The 18,132-nt window shown below is 35.8% G+C and overlaps 3 protein-coding genes across 3 annotated transcripts; 1 reads left to right on the top strand and 2 right to left on the bottom strand.

Annotated features, from left to right (window-relative positions):
- Positions 1-1,675: 1,675 nt before the first annotated feature.
- On the top strand, positions 1,676-5,849 carry LOC111458056 (putative methyltransferase C9orf114 homolog). The gene is made up of 11 exons (XM_023100555.1): positions 1,676-2,028; positions 2,217-2,264; positions 2,380-2,556; positions 2,646-2,712; positions 3,248-3,312; positions 3,528-3,606; positions 4,281-4,396; positions 4,476-4,555; positions 5,152-5,221; positions 5,385-5,462; positions 5,541-5,849. Exons 1-11 carry the CDS (start codon positions 1,768-1,770, stop codon positions 5,610-5,612), a joined length of 1,113 nt encoding a protein of 370 aa, XP_022956323.1. The 5' UTR covers positions 1,676-1,767; the 3' UTR covers positions 5,613-5,849.
- Positions 5,850-6,978: 1,129 nt separating this feature from the next.
- LOC111457764 (RAN GTPase-activating protein 2-like) lies at positions 6,979-9,935 on the bottom strand. Its single transcript, XM_023100158.1, has 2 exons — positions 9,766-9,935; positions 6,979-8,969 (listed from the first exon to the last, which is right to left on the bottom strand). The coding sequence occupies exon 2, from the start codon at positions 8,940-8,942 to the stop codon at positions 7,323-7,325; it is 1,620 nt and encodes a 539-aa protein (XP_022955926.1). The 5' UTR covers positions 8,943-8,969; positions 9,766-9,935; the 3' UTR covers positions 6,979-7,322.
- A 922-nt stretch (positions 9,936-10,857) lies between these two features.
- LOC111457763 (ARM REPEAT PROTEIN INTERACTING WITH ABF2) lies at positions 10,858-16,443 on the bottom strand. Its single transcript, XM_023100157.1, has 19 exons — positions 16,042-16,443; positions 15,736-15,893; positions 15,114-15,283; positions 14,917-15,037; positions 14,761-14,835; positions 14,575-14,669; positions 14,265-14,340; positions 14,024-14,131; positions 13,704-13,832; positions 13,513-13,581; positions 13,265-13,324; positions 13,017-13,140; positions 12,756-12,895; positions 12,387-12,450; positions 12,212-12,291; positions 12,035-12,099; positions 11,836-11,953; positions 11,596-11,720; positions 10,858-11,342 (listed from the first exon to the last, which is right to left on the bottom strand). Exons 1-19 carry the CDS (start codon positions 16,280-16,282, stop codon positions 11,246-11,248), a joined length of 2,115 nt encoding a protein of 704 aa, XP_022955925.1. The 5' UTR covers positions 16,283-16,443; the 3' UTR covers positions 10,858-11,245.
- Between the last annotated feature and the right edge of the window lie 1,689 nt (positions 16,444-18,132).

The following is an 18,132-nucleotide window of genomic DNA, read 5'->3' as shown; positions in this document are numbered from 1 at the left end:
TTTTTTTTTTTTTTTTTTTTTTTAACTTTTAAAATATCCAATATTTACTTTAATCTTTCGTAACGTTTCAAGGATATTAGGTAAAACATAGAGACCTGTACAGTAAGAAAGTGACCTAAATTGAATATTGAGAGGCGAACACGGTCACTTATCACTATGGATAAGGTTTGTTTCAAAATTAAAAATTTATTCTCTTTAAAACATGTCACTTATCACTATTTAATATGTAAAGCTTCGGATATTAATAATTTTGTACCAAAAAACTACCTAATTATCAATGATTATTCAACTTCAAACGCTTTTTTTCTCCATTAAACTTATTTTAAAGTTTTCGGTTAAAATAAGATGAAAAACCTGCATAACATTATTTATGTAAATAGTTTAAGTAAATGATAATAACGATCTTAATTAGCTGTGACAAAATTTCGATCTTTCATTTTAGTAATTTCAAAATTTAAGGATGTTTTTTGAAACATACACGAAATTTATAGGTATTTTGACCAAATTTTATATTATCTTGATCTTATTTTTTTTAAGGTAATATGTTAAAAGCATGTGACGTTTTGATGAATTATTAATCATTAAAATGAGCTGATGGATGCATGCAATTTGTTACGTAAATTAGTTATAAATATAAAAATATTATATATTTTGGCAAAAAAAGACGAAACAAAAACCAAAAAGCAGCTGGGGTGTGCCATGTAGAAAGCCAGCAATAATTTTAAAACCATAAAAACGACGTCGTTTTCCCCAAAAGAACTCCATTACCCTGTCAATTGCAATCCCACCCAAACCCCATTTTCTTTGACCTAATCCACCGCATCACCGGTCATCCAATAAGGACCATCCACGTGTACAACTTCGGGTATGTGTTGGATATTTTTTTTTTGTATGTTTATTTATTTATATTTTTAATTAAGATGAAATTGTTCTTCCAAAAACAAACACAAAATTATTCATAAGATTTTTTATTTCTAGAAATATTTTTTAAAAAAAAAACCGCAACAAAAACAAAAGAAAGCCCGACATTATAATCATCAAAAGACAATAGCATGAGATTACGAGATTACGATCAGTGTAATAATCGTGTCTAGTCAAAAGACATATCGAAGTGTGATTTTAGTAAAGATCTTTTGTCTCCGTTTATGAAAAGTTGTCTTTGTGAGATAAACAAAGAAACATTTTTTTGATAATTCGTCCTAAATTTAAAATAAAAAATAATAAAACAATAACAATAAATAATAATAATGAGAGAAAATTTTGCGGTAGATTCTGTTGTAATTTTCTGGGGAAACAAATGGGATTTTTCAAGATTTTGACGATCTTATTCCAGGCAAATAATGGGCCCGACCGGTCCAATCTGTCACGAACCGGACAACGCATCATAACAACCCTAACGGTACCCCTTTTTGAAATAAAAAATGTATAATCTAATATTAAATTAATTTTTATTAACTTTATATATAATTAAAATGAAATAAATAAATAAATAAACATATAACGCAAAAGAATATATTGGGCTCGGTTAATTCGGCCCACTAGGCCCAACAATTTTAAAATTATAGCCCATGGGCCGACATATTTCAATCATGGGCCAATAGGCCGAATTTGGGCTGGATACAATAGGAAAGCCCAACAGTATATTGGACTGTCGTGTGACTGTCCGAGTTTTCGTAGCTTGGGAAAGTTGGAGACTGGTTTTCAGCTCAAGAAAATCCGGCATTCTGAACCCTGCTAAACCCCTACCACCGGCGGAGGTCTTAAAAGATGGGGAAGAAGAAGCATAAGCGACCGGAATCGGAGTCGGAGGCACTTGACGGAGGCGATTTTGAAGCTCGGCATGAAACTGAGCTCATTAATGGATGCTCTCCTGAGACGAAGAAGAAGAAGAAGAAGAGGAAGAAGCAGAATGTTGAGAATGAGGAAATCGAGGGGGAGAAGAGGAAACCGATTTCAAAACCTACAGTGAGCATGGCAGTATCCGGTTCCATCATTGACAACGCTCAATCCCTTGAGCTTGCCACCAGAGTACGCATTTTCTATTTTATGAGCGAGTGTTTTTCGAGTTCTTCCCCCTTTCCCATGTCCCGTGGAGGATGATATTTGTTATGCCTTCCCTTTGAATGTTTTGATTAGTTCTCTTTTCTCTATGCATCTCTACTACTGAAATGGAGTGATGTGATTAATTATGAAACAACTTATGAACTTCTTTCCAGTTGGCTGGTCAAATCGCTCGAGCGGCAACCATATTCCGAATTGACGAGGTCTCCATCTTTTTCATTTGTTTCATCCTCTTCTTTGGTTCAAATTTTCTAGAACAGTTATTGGCATCATCACTGGAATTGTTCAACTCAGGAAGATAGTTTTTGTATGTATCAGGTGGTGGTATTTGACAGTGGAAGGAGTTCAATGACTGGCTCGGATGTTGCAGCAGCTAACAATTCAGATGAGGATGAAAGTGGCGCTGCTTTTCTTATAAGGATCTTGAAGTATCTTGAGACTCCACAATACTTGAGAAAAGCTCTTTTCCCAAAGCACAACAATTTAAGATTTGTGGTCCGGCCTAAACATTCCTTGGTTGCTTTAATCAAAGAAGTAATATGTTCTGTTTTTCTTCTGACCTTTTTATTGTGAATTTGTTATAGGGGATGTTGCCCCCGCTTGATGCCCCTCACCATTTGCGCAAGCATGAATGGGGTCCCTATCGAGAAGGTAATTTCAAAATCTCCGTATGGGTTTTCTACAAAATTTGCATCTGAATCTTTGTCCTGCATGTGAGGATATTATTCCCTTTCTTGTTCTAAGCACACCTTTGAAATTATAGCTTTTAGTTTGCATTAATCACGAGGATCATCGTCTTACTTTTGAACTTTGGGCTATACAACAATTCCTGGAGATTCATTTTTCTCAATGTATAAGCTTCTCTTTACCGCTTCTCAAAATCTATAAGGATATTGTTAGTAATTTTGTTCATCTTCAGTCTGATAATATCTTTAAAGCTTGAGTAACATAGTTCGGGAGAAGTTTTCCATTACACATTTGCAATTGTAGCCTGAAAAATCCAAGTTTCTTCAATTTATTTTGGGAGACTACTGAAGATGAGTCTAGGACTGGGACTATATAATTACATGCATGTCTATCTGGCTATCTCTTTGGATGAATTCTGATTTATTATGTTGGCATCCTCGGCTACTGCTGTTTTTCTTTCACTTTTCATTTTGGACTTCATTTTGCATGTTAAACTTAGGTGTTACTTTGAAAGAAAGAGCTCCAGATGCTAGAGGAACATTAGTTGATGTTGGTTTGAGTAAGGTAAAGCCAAATTTTCTCGAGTATATAGAATGGAAACACAATTTTTTTCCTACGTTGAGCTTGAGCTATGCTACCTGTTGGTTTTTAGATGAATTGGAAAGTGTACGCTAATTCAATTTCTCTTTGATTTTTTGAAGTTAAATGCTTCCAACAACCATATTTTACTTAACTGGGTGTAGTTCTTTGGGTTAGTAATTTGATTTTAAATTGTGCAGAACGTGGTAGTTGATGAAATACTTGAACCCGGAAGAAGAGTAACAGTTGCTATGGGAACAGATCGCAATTTACTTGCTGGTAACGTCTGATGCATTTTTAGTACATATTTGAATAAAATATACAAACGTACAAATTGACAGTTGTTTTAATTCCTGCTAATCTTTAGTAGATGCCTTGATTAGTATTGGCTTTATGCTTGTACTTTTAATGTAACGATCCAAGCCCACCGTTATCAGATATTGTCCTCTTTGGATTTTTCCTTTTGGGCTTCCCTTCAAAAATTTTAAAACGCGTCTGCTTGGGAGAGATTTCCACACCCTTATAAAGAATGCTTCGTTCTCCTCCCCAATTGACGTGGGACCTCACATTTAAAGTCTGCAACACTCATTGATGTATACAAGTGTTATTAAAAGACTGGTAAAAAGAGAACATGGACACCAAAAATTAGAGTTCTATAACTTAGCTGCAATGAAAATACTTTCATAGACTATGTGTAATAATTGTTTCCGAAAAACCAATAAACTAGTGACGGCTGGCTAAGCTCGTTCAGCTATAATCTGCCACAATCCTAGTTCAGTCTCCACTTTCATGGGCACTTAAGCCATTATGTAACATGTAGAATTAAAAGAAATGAATTTATGATCATTTTAATTCTCGACATACATGTATTAGTCATGCCAATGCAAGTTTGTCATAAATGGAATATAAGTATTTGCTCATGGATTTCAAGATCTTAAACTTCATTTGCCCAGATCTACCCCGCCAGGTTGTCTCATCCTCAAACCCTGTGGAAGAAGAACTTTACTGGGGATATAGAGTGCGATATGCTTCTTCTTTGAGTGCAGTTTTTAATGAGAGTTCATACGAGGTATATGCTTATAACTTTTCGGGAATCTTCTAAAAATTAATATCATTTTCTTCACATTTTATTGCTGTTTTGTTGCAAGGGTGGTTATGATCACTTGATTGGAACCTCAGAGCATGGAACAATAATTAAGTCCTCGGAACTAATACTACCTTCTTTCAGGTATTTTGCTTAAGTTCACCGCCATGTGACCTGGGTAGTTCGGTTTCAAACTGATACCTTTAGCACATGTTGCTCGTTGATTTCTTGTTACCCTTATGCTAATTATAAAAATGAAATGGTTGTTGTTTTTCTTTTTGTTCCACTTTTCTCGTCATTTACAATGTCATATAACAGAAGTTAGCATCTTTAATGTCTTTGAACTATATTCAGTGGGTTGAACTCAAATCTTGAGAATTTTTACCATAGTTGTACGAGTACCCTTTTCATCATAGCCACCAAACTTACAGAAGCATATGCTGGCTTTATTAACATTATAGTTTGTAATGGAAAAATGTGTCTAAGAGGGGCTTTTAAAGAACAGTATTAAAGGCGTCTTGCCAATTAAATGTATGGTGAGCCTCTGTTTTATTCATTTTCAACAGACCATGTAAAAAAGTTCCATTTCTTTAAAGAACTTGTATGCATTTCCTCACATGAACAATTCTCTGTCCGAGCCAGATTGTTTCAATTGACAAGCATCTTTTCTGGCGTCTCTCTCTCTTTTTTTCTTTTGGTTTTTCTGCCTTTTGAGTTGACTAATTGTTAATCATTGGCAGACATCTTTTAATTGCCTTTGGTGGACTTGCCGGTTTGGAGGAGAGCATTGAGGAAGATAACAACTTCAAGGTGTTCATCTTCCAATGAAATGATAGTTCTTAAAAGCACTTATTTAGTATCTTTAAAGCATTTGATAGTTATAAAATGAACTAAATAAACATTATGTTTCTTTCTTTGGATTACTTAAGTAAATAGTTAATACTAACATCTCGTGATTGTTTCGATCGGTTAGAGTAAAAATGCTTGTGAGATCTTTTCTTCATACTTGAATACATGTCCACTCCAAGGAAGCCGAACAATCCGAACAGAGGTACTCCACCATTCTTATCTCCTCTATTTTCTTTTTCCTCCCTGCATACTCTCTGATCTAAGCCTGCTTGGTCATTAGGAAGCAATACTCATCTCTCTCCAGTATTTCCAAGAACCGATAAGCAGGGCATTGCAGATTTCAGCAGATTAGATTTGATTGTTAGAAGCTTCAAAATCCAAGATCCTGTCGATGTGCTCGCATGGAGCCGCTTTCCCACATGGCTTGAACATGCCAGCTGATTCAGTTGTGCTCACAAAAGGGTTTAAAGATACGTCCATCCCTTCTATTGTTGTAACTTCAATTGTCCTTCAAATTTGGACGCTTTAATTCTTATATATGTTTGTTTACTTCTAGGCCTTCAGAATATGGACAAGTTTACTGAATTAACATTTTATAGTTCATATATATGTTTTGTTTTGAACTTCTACGCTTTAATTTATATAAAATTTATGGTCATTTTATCATTCTCGACTCGACTGATTGTGTTATTTACTTTAAAAGTTTACTGAACAAGGTGCTGCTCGCTTTCTATCAGCCACAAGTGGCTTATTTATGTAGTGGTCAGCATTCCTACGTGCTCCTCCTTGCTCACCAACTTCAGAATCTAAAAGTGATCTTTGGATGTTGTCATGACACTCCTGTTGTGCACTCCCTTCTTGATTCTGAACTTTGTTCGTGGAGGAACCGGACATAAAATATTCATATCAGGTATGATCGACATGGAATATATATATATATATATATTCAATTAGAATATATTTGCATTTAATGTAATTCCGAAAATGAGAAATTAAATCTAAATCATTTGCAAGTATACATATAATAAAGGAAATAAATTAATAAAATCAAATTGCATTGAATTTGAAGAGATACGCGAAAGGGATAAAAATGGTACTATATAATAAATGAAATCAATTATGTAAATATTCAAATGTTTCGACATTTTTTAAATTATGATTGTGAAATGGTCTATTCAACTAATTATTACTAAATTTTATTATAATTTCTTATTACCATTTTCTACTTAATTTCCTATCTTTAAAAAAGTTTATAACTTTGGTAATTTATTTATTAATTTTTTAAATGATTTAATCGAAAGAATTAATACTAGATTAAATTAAAAGTTTACTCACTAAATTAATTCATTAAAAAGGTACCTACTCCTTTTCGTAGTATTAAATATTCGAACATCTATTCAGGAGTTCGGTCCCTTCGATCTTATCTATAACTTTGTTTTTTGGCTCCCTACAACTCTAGCCATCACCGTAATAGCTTGCTTTTTGAGTGACTCGCACTTCAAGTAGTGCGGCCGAGCCAAAGTGAGTTCAATAGTCAACATATGTTATCGAAACTTTTAAAAGATTTTAATGACAGTAAAAAAGCATACCATGCTATATACAAGTACAATCAAGAATAAATATTACCTCAATGATCTTTTTAGATCATAACTTAGCACGAGCAAATCTTTTAGAGAAGGGGTTTGGACTCCGAACAATTATAAACAAGCCTTATAATCTGTCTCGAACCAACGACTGAGCAAGATCCATCGTTCACCTATTCCTCTCAAAAGGAGGGAGGCAATGGCAACAAAGGATACAGATACAGTTCATTGCAAAAATTCCTAGTAAAGTAAAAGCAAAAACCAAATAAATCCTACAACTGCAGACATCTACTACTACCATGCTGCTCCATAGAAATTTCGTCGACGATACAGTTGATCGACGTTGAACGAGATTCGATACTCAAAACAAGCTAAAATTCTGAAACTAAAACAACACATGCCTCTCTTCAAATACTAAAGTCTAAGAGACAAATCTTGCAACTAGCCTAAATCAAAGAGGGTCATAAATAGAGAAAACTCTAGTTCTCTTCATTAACTTCAAGGTTCTTTAATTTTGATCCCAATTCATCCTCGTCGTCATCGTTCCCTACCGATTCCTCGTCGTCGCCATCTCCCCCCTCGGGATCGTTTTCATCCAAGGCCCCAAGCATATCTGGAAACTTTTTGAAAATATTTTTCAACTCATCAATGCCTTCATCAGAAATGAAATTTCCATTGATGTTCAGCAGCACAAAACCAGGCTTCTGAACTACAGTCTGAGCTAAAACCCGAGCCCCAGCTCTCCGAATCAAGTTAGTATTCATGTCAACTTCCTTTATTTTGATGTGACCTTCTAGTGCTTTACTAATCTGGATAGTTCCTTCATCCTTCAGTTCATTTTCACCCAAATTCAAGCTGGTCAGATGGGGCTTTTGAGCTATGCAAGCAGCTAATGCAGAAGCAGCTTCAGCTGTTATGTCATTTCCAGCCATTTCCAAGACTTCAAGTGCAGGAGCAGTGTCCTTCAGTACATTGGCTATGGTAATTGCACCTTCATCTTCCAAGTTCAGGTAGCTCAAATACAACTCCTTGAGATCTGTATGGGATGAAAGGGCTTTACTCAGAGCAACTCCACCTTCCACTCCAAACATGTTGTCTCGGAGGTCAAGTTTCCTCAAGTGGGTACAAGTCCCGAGTGCTAAAGATAAGGCAACTCCCCCCTCAGAGTCTATCCTCGTAGAGGAGCAACGAAAATCTTCCAATAGAGGAGAACGCTTTACAACCTCGGCAATAGCAAGAGCCCCTTCATCGCCTGTCATGTTATTATGAAACTGAAGGATCCTTAGCTTATCTGTTGAAGGAATCAACTCGGATACCGCCTGAGCAGCTTCCTTGGAAATGCCGTCATTCATCAAATATAGCTCCTCTAAACAAGTCTGTGATTTCAGGAGAGATCCAAAAGCTCGAACACCCTTTTCACCTAAGGCATTGTTTGAGAGGTTAAGGGACCTCAAGATGCTGCCTTCTAAAGCATCTGAGAACAATTTCATGACCTCTAGAGCTTCCGCCTCTGGTCTTCCTGCAATAAAATCAGAGAGATCCACTTCTTTTAACTGATTTTTAAGGGACACCAAAATGGGCTCAGTAACACGAGCTGCTTCTAAACCAAAGCTTCGGTTGCTGAAACATATCTTGGTATAAGAATTTCCTGGCTCTTTCAAAGGCTTTAGAAGTTCTTCAGCTTCCTCTGCCTCGATAAAGGCTCGTCGACCTTTTGAGATGTCGAAAAAGACTTCACGAGGAGCACTAGTGATATCGGATTCAGCCTCCTTGCCTGCCTCGACTTTAGGACCTCTCTTAAGAACCTCGAGAAGAAGCCTGCTGCATTCCTTGGCATAAAGTTGCACAGCAGCACCCCCATCACCATCTGGCTGCTTTTCATAATTCTGATTAGCTGTAGCAAAAGCAATATCTTCAATTCGCTTTGACTCATCTGCGGCCTCTTCCAGACTAAGAGTACCATATTTTTGGGTGAAAAAGGATTGGCTGGTAAGGTTATTTGTCATCCGCTCCACAAGCATTTTCCGAGTATTTTCACTAGGAGGCCACAATTTGATAGAAAATGGCCTACGTTCCGAATTTGTGGTTACAGCGTCCATAATCAAAAGTGCTCAAAATCCAGCCGCCTAAGGCAAATAAAAGGAAACTTCGACTTATAAGGGATATAAGAATTTGAAAATAACAGAAGTGTGTAGTTATCTAGCACATCCTAGTCACTAGTCAGAGAGACACAATGTATGAACCAAACATATTACACTTATCAGCGCAGAAGCGGAGCTATTTACCAATTTTTTTCACTTCCACCAAGCAATCAGTCTATCATTCTTGGAGTCCAAACAGTAGAGACAAACAAATATTCAACTGAACTTTGCAAGATACAAGATAAACAAGCAAAGATCCAGTAGTTCAATACTGAAAGCAGATGGTAGTCAAACCATTTCAAGATGGCTCCCCTTCTCCTCCACAATAAATCAAAGAAACAAGAAGCAGTTCGGCATACATATCAGGACAAACAGCGGGCACCCACAAGTAAAGGTTCACTCCACTACCCCATTCCATATCAGAACAAATCCAAATCCAAATCCATCTCCTGCCGTGACTCTTCCCTCGCAAATTATCACTCTATATTATCCCTAAACAACAGAACGGAATCCAACAACAACATAGAAATGACAATAAAAACACTACCCGAAGCCGGTAAATGCAAAATACACTTCAAGTGAAGCAGAAAAAGGATAATGTAAAAGAGATTTAAGGACATCAACCATGGATCTAACACAGGACGAAGCTTGAAACACAAAAAAAAAAAAAAAAAAAAAAAAAAAACGAGCAAACCCAGAAACGCAAACAAGCAAGAAAAATGGAAGAAATAAGAAAACCCTAGCAATGAAAAGAAGAGAAAAGAAGCGTTCTGTTGTTCACCTGCTGGAGATGAACGGAAGGCGTAGTGCGCGACGGTGAAGAGGCAGAGAGATGGTGTAAGGGAACAGAAACCGAAAGAGAGGGAAAGGGAAAAGAGGGAAATTTGGATTATAAAGTGTTTGTGGGGGGAAAAGGCAAATGGGTCGGCTTTGGATGACGGCCTGTGGTTTGCGTCCAATTGGCGGTACTCCAACGGAGGAGTTCGGCAAATTTGAATTTTCATCTTTTTTTTTTTTTTTTAATTTAAACTTTCAATTCTTTTTTTAATCATTTAACAATATACTCCTCATTATTATTGCAGAAGAAAATGATTATTCCTCACTTAACTTCTCAGAAATAATAATAATAATAATTAAAAAAAAAACAAAAATATCTCACTTTATTTATAATATTTAAAATAAGTTATAGATGTAAATATTTAAAATAAGTTATAGATACTATCCAAGTTAAGAACCGTCATTTTTTAGCTCTCTTTCAAGCTTCCCTTCAAAACAAAATTTTAAAATGTATCTTCTAGAGAGAAGTTTCCGCGCTCTCATAATTCTAAAATAATGTCTTCTAAAGAGAGATTTCCACACACTGGCAAAGAATATTTCGTTCTTCTCTCCAACCCATATGAGACCTTACGATAAGTAGAGAATTAAGTCATCAACAATTAAGATATTGACAATTAAAAAAATATATTGATAATTTCATAATAAAATAATGTATTTTTTTTTATTAGCAGCAAAAGCTAAATATTTTTAAAATTAAAAATAAAGAAAATAGAAATAAAGCTGAAAAGAAAATAAAGATAAATAACAGTTTGTGGGGGTAAAAGGCAACGATGAGAAATTGGATATGATTTATGATGAAAATAAAGAAATGAAGAAATTTAATCTGACAAAAATGCAAAAAAAAAAAAATGTAATATTCTCTCCTTTTCATGGATTCCATAATTGAGCAGAGGAGCATGTGCATGTGGGTGCTGCTCTTACACATCTTTATCTTATCTCCCAACAGACTCAAATCTCTTCCATCATTTCAAACATAAAAAATTTCAAATTCTTTTAAAACTCTTTAGAACATATCAACCATCCAAACAAAAGCCTGTTAAACCCCTGAAGTAGTTGTTGTTACTGCTTTCAAATTTACAGAGTTCTCCAATTAAATGATGCATCTTCACCAGAGCTTAGTGATTTGGGAAGATGCATCAATTTTCTAAAATAAATGCAATGCATTTCAGGGATAAGATTCTGGGGGAGGACGACTAAGACCATTCTATCTAGCAATGGTATTACTTAAAGACTTTATACAAAATATCAAAACCCTTGCCATTAGAAGAAGAAAAAAATAATAATAATAACCAAAGGATCATGAGCCATAAAACAAATTTACTAATTCGAACCTCGATCTAGCTCGCAGCAGCAACCAAATCTACCACTATCTGTACATCGTGTTTTTTGGTTAGAGATGATGAATATCGGCACGGTGCAGATATCTACAGCCGTGAGCTGTGGAGGTTGTTAGCCTTGGTCAAGGCTTTGGCAAAATAATTGCGGATCTCGGGAAGTATGCGCTGAATTAGATGAGAGTGCCTGCAAAGTATTGGCATGAAGAATGGCTTAGAATATGCAGGGAGACAGAAACCATGCTGTTCCATCCATGGTTTCTTTAGGTGCGGCATCACAAATGATCATGTCTATAACTTACATCTCGCTAAATCTAAAAGTTTAACTCCCTTTAAAGCTATAATTTGTGAAAAGTTCTTAAAAGTTTCGTTAACTGCAGAAAAACTCGAAAGGTTTAAAATTCAAGCTGAAGAAGGGTAAGAGGTTAGGAGGTACATACCCCGGCATTGCACCGAGTTTTTCGAATTGTTCCAAGATAAAAAGGATGCACGTGTGCCTCAAAGATATGGCATTGAAGGCTTCTGAAAGTTCATACATGCTTGAAACATTCTCCAATGATATATCCTGGCAGAAGTTTTAAATTAGTGTATATATCATATATAAGTATAATAAGAGTTATTTAACAAGCAAATGAGAAATATCAGAAAACAAAATTAAAATTTGGTCACTCTTAGCTCACCTGTGCAATGGTATATTCGCACAATCGTTTAAGTCCCTCCAAGAGATACTGATCGGCAGCTCTCAGGAGATCTTGTGCAATATCCAACGAAACATCCACAGATCCAGTGTAAACAAATCTGTATGATCAATTCAGTTAATTAACATAATACTGCTTCCATTCATATGCTGATAACTTTTGGAACTCAAACTTCGCAAACCTCATCATTAGCTCAAAAACTTCCCATCTAATATTTGGAATTTCTATATCCTTTGCATCCTTTTCCTGAAATGCATATTAAAAGCAATCAGTGAAATTGGGCATTCTGAAGACCATGTCCCCATTTAAACTAGAAACAAGGCTGACAATTGGGTTTGAACACATTTGGGAAGCTCACCCGATAGCCACCATCAAACATAGCACGGAATGCATCTGAAGAAGCAAGCAAGCAGATTCTGTGGGCATGGAAGCGTCTTCCTGCAAAAGTCAAATGGAAAAACCAAAAGTTGAGTAAGGTCATTTGAAAAGTAATAAATCATAAGTAGTTAGAAACATGACGAAAAACAAACGACCTTCAACAAGAAATGTCACATCAGATAGTGTCGGATTGTTCACATACTGCTCACCCAGGTAAACCTGTATGAAATATGTCAGAATTACAGTGATAAAGGGAATGGTATAGAAATTATAGATCCCTATGCTCAATTTTTCAGGTCATAAAATTAAAGAAGAGAACAAATACTTCAAACTCTCCGAAACTGAAACAGATATTTGAGGGCTCATACATTTGGCCACAAACTCAAAGGCTCAAGGGCCATAATTCTCAATGTTGCCAATTCACTTTCACCCTTTCACAAAGTCAGGTTTTCATTCTCAAGCCAATGTGTAAGCATATTTCAACCACGTATGTTGGAAGGGTAATAAATCTACGAACATCCTACCTGTGGTGTTGGGGATGGTGGAGCAGCATCTACAGGAGAAAGAGTCATGGCCTTATTTGCAAGCTTGTAAAGCGCAACAGCACCATCAAGCTGCTGCTTGAGACTTGAAGAACCAAGCAGGCCAAGAAGCAACTCCAGACCTGCAAAATGCAAAAGCATTGATTCTACAATAAAATCTCCATTCACTAGTAACAAGCTGATCTCCAACTGCACCCTCAAAGAAGAAGAAAAAAATAATGAAATTCTAAAAATATGGCATGCCATTATTGTCGACAAATATAGTCCGCTGATCGTCGGGTGAACAAAGATGAGCAAGAGCAAGAGAGACTCGTCTTTGCACAGCCTTCTCTGCTACACGCATTAGATGTAACAAGTGATTTAAAACCTAAGCAAGGAAAAGAATGTGATTAAATTTGGTAAATTTGGAAAGTGTCCATACTGACAAGTGAACAGACTAGAACATCAGGCAAGTCAAAGTCCAAAAACAAAATCAGTAAAGTCATACTCACCCTTCCATGTATCTTCTCCTCTAATCTCTTGAGTGTCTTTGCTACACAATCTTTTGTTGCCTGAAACAAAATTGCCAATTAATTTATAAGCCGTGATGGAGCAAGTCAGTGAGGAGGCACCACTACTGCATGAGAAACTGTGAATAACCTCCAATAATACACACAAAATACACTAAAATAAAGCGAGAGAAAGAAGGGGTGGGGGTATTGAACAGTTCCAACTAGATAGATAAGGAAGGTTAAGTTACTTGCACTATAAATTCTCCATCTTGCAGCTTCTGAACTCCTCCCACTCTAATAAAATCAGATACATTATCCTACAGAAGAAAATCAACAATTACAATTTATATAAAATTATGATCACAACCGTTCAGTTAGGCAGTGGGATTATGTGCGGCAATGCATCCTCAAGTTTATATCAATATTATAAGCAATATACCTCATTATCGGCAAGACCATAAAGAGCAAATGCCGCATTGTGTTGCAAAGAACCATTTTTTGAATCAAGAAGCTTCAGTAATGGCATTAGACCACCATTATGAGCAATACCAGCTTGATTATGAGTTTCCTGAAAATATAAGTTTTTTTTCCTCAGATTCAGCCAAGAAATTCACAAGACCCCGTCATTCAATCCTAAGAACAATCCACAAAGAAAAAAGAAAAAATAAAAAATGGAACAACCAGGAGGAGAGGAAAATCTTTGGAAATAGCCCACCAGGTGCTATTTTTAATGGAAGATAAAAGTCTAAACTATAGTACCTGTGCCAACCTCCCCAATGCAAAAGCTGACATTTCCCGTAGTTGTACATCAGGTGATTGAAGCATCTCAATTAAGGGTCGAACAGCACCCCTCTGCACAATGTGAATCTGCAAGTGTTTGATTTGTTCAGTAAGAAAGTTAAAAAAAGAAGGATACGTAACAGAAATTGAAGGGTGGATGTATCTTTTGTTATAAAAACAAAACTTGTTACCATGAAATAATAAATAAACTTTTATTCACCTTGCAATCTGAATCAGTTGCCGCAAATTGCCCAAGTAATAAAGCTGCCTCCCTTTGGCTCTCAGAGCAGCACGAACTAACACAAAAGGGAAATGATTAACATAATTTAGACAAATGGAGATCAACTTTGTCTTCACAGCATATTAGTTCTGATTGGCAGAGCAACAAAGGTAAATTGAAAATGTGAGAAGATAGGCACAAAACGTGTTGAAGCAGAAATATACAAAGTACATGACATGATTCCTGAAGTTACATCTAATGAAGCGGTAAAAAACAAAGGACGTGACAAGAATCCTGAAGGTCAGAATACCTGAGTAATCCAATAACAGGTTGCAAAGCTCCAGCAAGAAGAACTTCTCTCTTTATATTTGGGGATGAGTGAACCAAATTTCCAATAACACCAACCTAAAATCACAAAATCCATATATCCAATTAAAGATATCAATTCATTAAAAAGCAAGAAATTTTCAAGTTTGTCACATAGATAAAATCCTACCGCTTCATAATGTATAGCAGCATCCTCCGACCGAAGCATCAAAATGAGTGTAGGGAGTGCATTACACTCAACAATCTGCCAGTTAGCCAAGAAGATGTATGATTTATATATTAAAACTACAGTTGAACATCGAATTTGCAGAAGAATGCCAATTACCTGATTTTTGTTCTCATCATTCTTAAAGGCCAGCGTCCGTAATGCCCCAGCAGCAGCTCTTTGCACCTTCGTGTCAGTAAATTCAAGCAATTCAACAAGCGGAGGAATTCCACCTTCCATCCTGAATGTTTAAATCCTCATTAAGAACAGGTTTTGATGACAATTTTAAAAGTTAAAAGTTCGACAACTAAACATACCTAACCCGTGTTTTGATGCAACTATTCTCATGGGCAAGATTTGTAATGGCATCTGCAGCTCTACGAATAACACTATTCACAGCTCGAGAAGAACCATCCTTGTGTCTCTTTAATAGCTCAACGAGGTGTGACAGAGCGCCAATGTCAACTATCAGTTGCTGGTGCTCAGGCTGTTGAGAGAGGATAAAAGTAAGAAATGAATCAGAAATCAGTTGCAGAATGCACAGAGCGTTGGGTCTGGGATGAAGGTGATAACTAATGCGCATGCATTACTATAATATGTTTTACTTCTATTCAGCTGCAAATGTCCAACAAGAGCCCAAGAGGGGATAACGCATGAGCTACAACTATAAACATGCAATCCAATTAAAAGACTGTGTTTACTCTTTGCAACGCCTTGACCCAAAATCTTAGACAAAATGCATGGAAAGGCCTTATTTACGCTAGTATTTTGAGTTCAAAATACTTCTCAACGCTGCTAATTGATGCAGATAAAATTTTAGCTAGTATCTACTTCAACTGGAAAAAACATGCAAAAATAAGTCACACACTAACGAAATGATAATTGGAAAATTTATATGTGCCAATAGGGCAGGTCAAACAGCAACAGATTAAATTTGACCTTTACAGCCAGTAGTCCAAGCGCAAAAGCACTTCCTTTCTCAACCTCGTGCTCGAATGGCTTAAGACTACGATCACCGTCAACAATAAGCGGTGCTTGTAGATGCTTGACTAAAGCCGGCACGGCTCCACCTTCCACAATCACGTTTACTACCTCTTCTGGCAACACCAAGAAAACACAAAAATTCTAATCAATTGACAATAATTTTTTTTAAAAGGTAGAGTCATCCTGAAGAAGATCAACCGCTGGAAACTCTAAAGATCGAAATAGAACAGGCGAAAAAACACGTGGAGATCGGAGAAATACCGTTTTTAGCAAGCTCAGCAAGAACATGAGTAGCTCGTTTAGCAGCAGCTCGATCTGCTTCCTTCCATGAAAAAGAGGAATTGAGAATTTCAACTTGAGCACTGACCTCAGTGAGTAACGCTTGCTTGGCATCCCCTGTAGGCACCGCGATCTCCCGTTCCTCTTCAAATTCCTCCTCCAGTTTCCGCTTGTGGCCTTTCCTCTCTGGGGGACTCTGATCTACACGCTTCTGAAGCTCCATAAACAACCAGAGGAGCTTGGATAACGAGATATGGAAGAGACTGATCCAGAGAACCAAATCTGGGGTTTCATCAAGTGGGAAAGAGAAGAGAAAGAGGAGAGAGAGAGAGGAGGAGAGGGTAGTTCGGGAAATTCGCACAGTAAATACTTTCAGATTTCCCTCTTCTTTTGTCTTTGGCATTTTTTGGAAATATACTTATTTGTTTATCATTTTTATTTTATATTTAATTTTCATTAAATTTTAAAAATTTACTCGCTAGAGTTTTTTTTTTTACTTTTTATCGTTTAGGTTAATTTTCTTAATTACTGACTTCACTAGTTTTTATCATTATTATAATTAACTAAAAAATTTATGTCATAATATTTAAATTACTTAAAATTAAAATAAGAATAGAAATACAGTCGTATAAGCAGTTAGATAAACACGACTCTCCACAATAGCATGGTATTGTTCACTTTGAACATAAGCTCTCATGACTTTGCTTTAGGCTTTTCCAAAAGGCCTAGCAGAGAGTATTATTGGATTATAAATTCAAGATCATTTCCTAAATCAGTAGATATGAGATTTTCATCATTCAAACAGAATCAATTTCAAATTTAAAAGCTAACCTCTACTCAAAAGGGTAAAAAGGTAAATTAATAAGAATTCTACCTGAGCCCAAATGAATATAGAGTAAATAATAAATGTTCTAATATCGAATTTACCAAACGAGTAATTAAAACCTCAAACAACTAAGATTAGTTAAATTAAATCTAAGTTGTTAGGATAATATAAGACCAGTCAACTGTATTCACTTGATCTGCTGCCGTGGCCATGGCCACCGAGGCACAGGCCTGAATGATGTTTGTCCGCGCGACCCCAGAAGAAGAAGATTTCCCGTCCACGTCATGTCAACCGTGGAGGCCCATCATCCCCTGCACATGGGCCGTATAATAATGGCCTTTTGTCCTCACACAAAAGAAATAAGTACACGTGGCATATTAAAAAAATATAATTTAATAAAATTGAATCGTGACTCTTATATGATGATTAATATTATTTATCTACCAAATTATGTAAATTTAAATAATTTTTAATTAATGGATTAAATTCAAATAAATAAAAAGTTAAATAGATAAATAATATTTAGTCTCAAGCTTTTGCTTCTTTTTTTCTCACTTTTAATTGCTTTTAAATAAAGATACCAAAAAAGGGCTGGCTGCTTCTTTTCAAATATAACAAATTTGTATAGCGTGAGTGACAAGCTATGTATTGGAGTATTTATATTATTATAATATAAGTATGATACATATATAAATTAAAGCTTATAACATTTTCAACTGTCAATAAATACTATATTATAATTTTTTTAATACGATTAGTATATGAAACGAGTGAATTAATCATATTTGATTTTGTTGGTATGGTTGTTTAATCGCCATTTTCTTTTGTAAACGCGTTAATTAACATGCTTGTATTAAACATTGCGTAATTAACGCGTGAGGGTTGTTTTATTCTAGTCGAACAAGTAGGTGTGAGGTAGGGTTTAGGGTTGAATGTAGCGTAATGATTCAATCCAGGTATGATTTGTTGTTACTTTAGAGCTTTTGACTAATGGCGAGAGCTTCTACCCCTTTTGGTAGGTGGGTGATATTATTGTTGTCTTTATTGAACTTGTTTTTTTTAGGTACGTACAGTGAAGCAATGCAGTCAATTATAAGTTTTTATGGATGACCTTAATGTAAACACCGACCTCTTGTAAATAAGAAATATATTAATAAATTAAGACCACATTAAAAAAATAGTAATTTTAAGGGTATGGTAAAAATAAAATGACTGAAATTACTATCTATACCAACAATTTTATTAAA

The sequence above is a fragment of the Cucurbita moschata genome, unplaced genomic scaffold, assembly GCF_002738365.1.
Source record: "Cucurbita moschata cultivar Rifu unplaced genomic scaffold, Cmos_1.0 Cmo_Scf00020, whole genome shotgun sequence".
Classification (NCBI taxonomy): Eukaryota; Viridiplantae; Streptophyta; class Magnoliopsida; order Cucurbitales; family Cucurbitaceae; genus Cucurbita; species Cucurbita moschata.
Note: the sequence above shows the minus strand (reverse complement) of the source record. Positions and strands in the feature narration are given on the sequence as shown.

Coding starts and splice junctions, on each gene's coding strand:
- LOC111457764 (XM_023100158.1), bottom strand. CDS start 8,942: ATGGACGCTGTAACCACAAATTCGGAACGTAGGCCATTTTCTATCAAA.
- LOC111458056 (XM_023100555.1), top strand. CDS start 1,768: ATGGGGAAGAAGAAGCATAAGCGACCGGAATCGGAGTCGGAGGCACTT. Junction 3,313..3,527: donor TTGATGTTGGTTTGAGTAAG/GTAAAGCCAAAT, acceptor TAAATTGTGCAG/AACGTGGTAGTTGATGAAAT. Junction 5,463..5,540: donor GCCGAACAATCCGAACAGAG/GTACTCCACCAT, acceptor CTTGGTCATTAG/GAAGCAATACTCATCTCTCT.
- LOC111457763 (XM_023100157.1), bottom strand. CDS start 16,282: ATGGAGCTTCAGAAGCGTGTAGATCAGAGTCCCCCAGAGAGGAAAGGC. Junction 14,132..14,264: donor CAACTGATTCAGATTGCAAG/GTGAATAAAAGT, acceptor AAACACTTGCAG/ATTCACATTGTGCAGAGGGG. Junction 12,896..13,016: donor TATATTTGTCGACAATAATG/GCATGCCATATT, acceptor TGCATTTTGCAG/GTCTGGAGTTGCTTCTTGGC.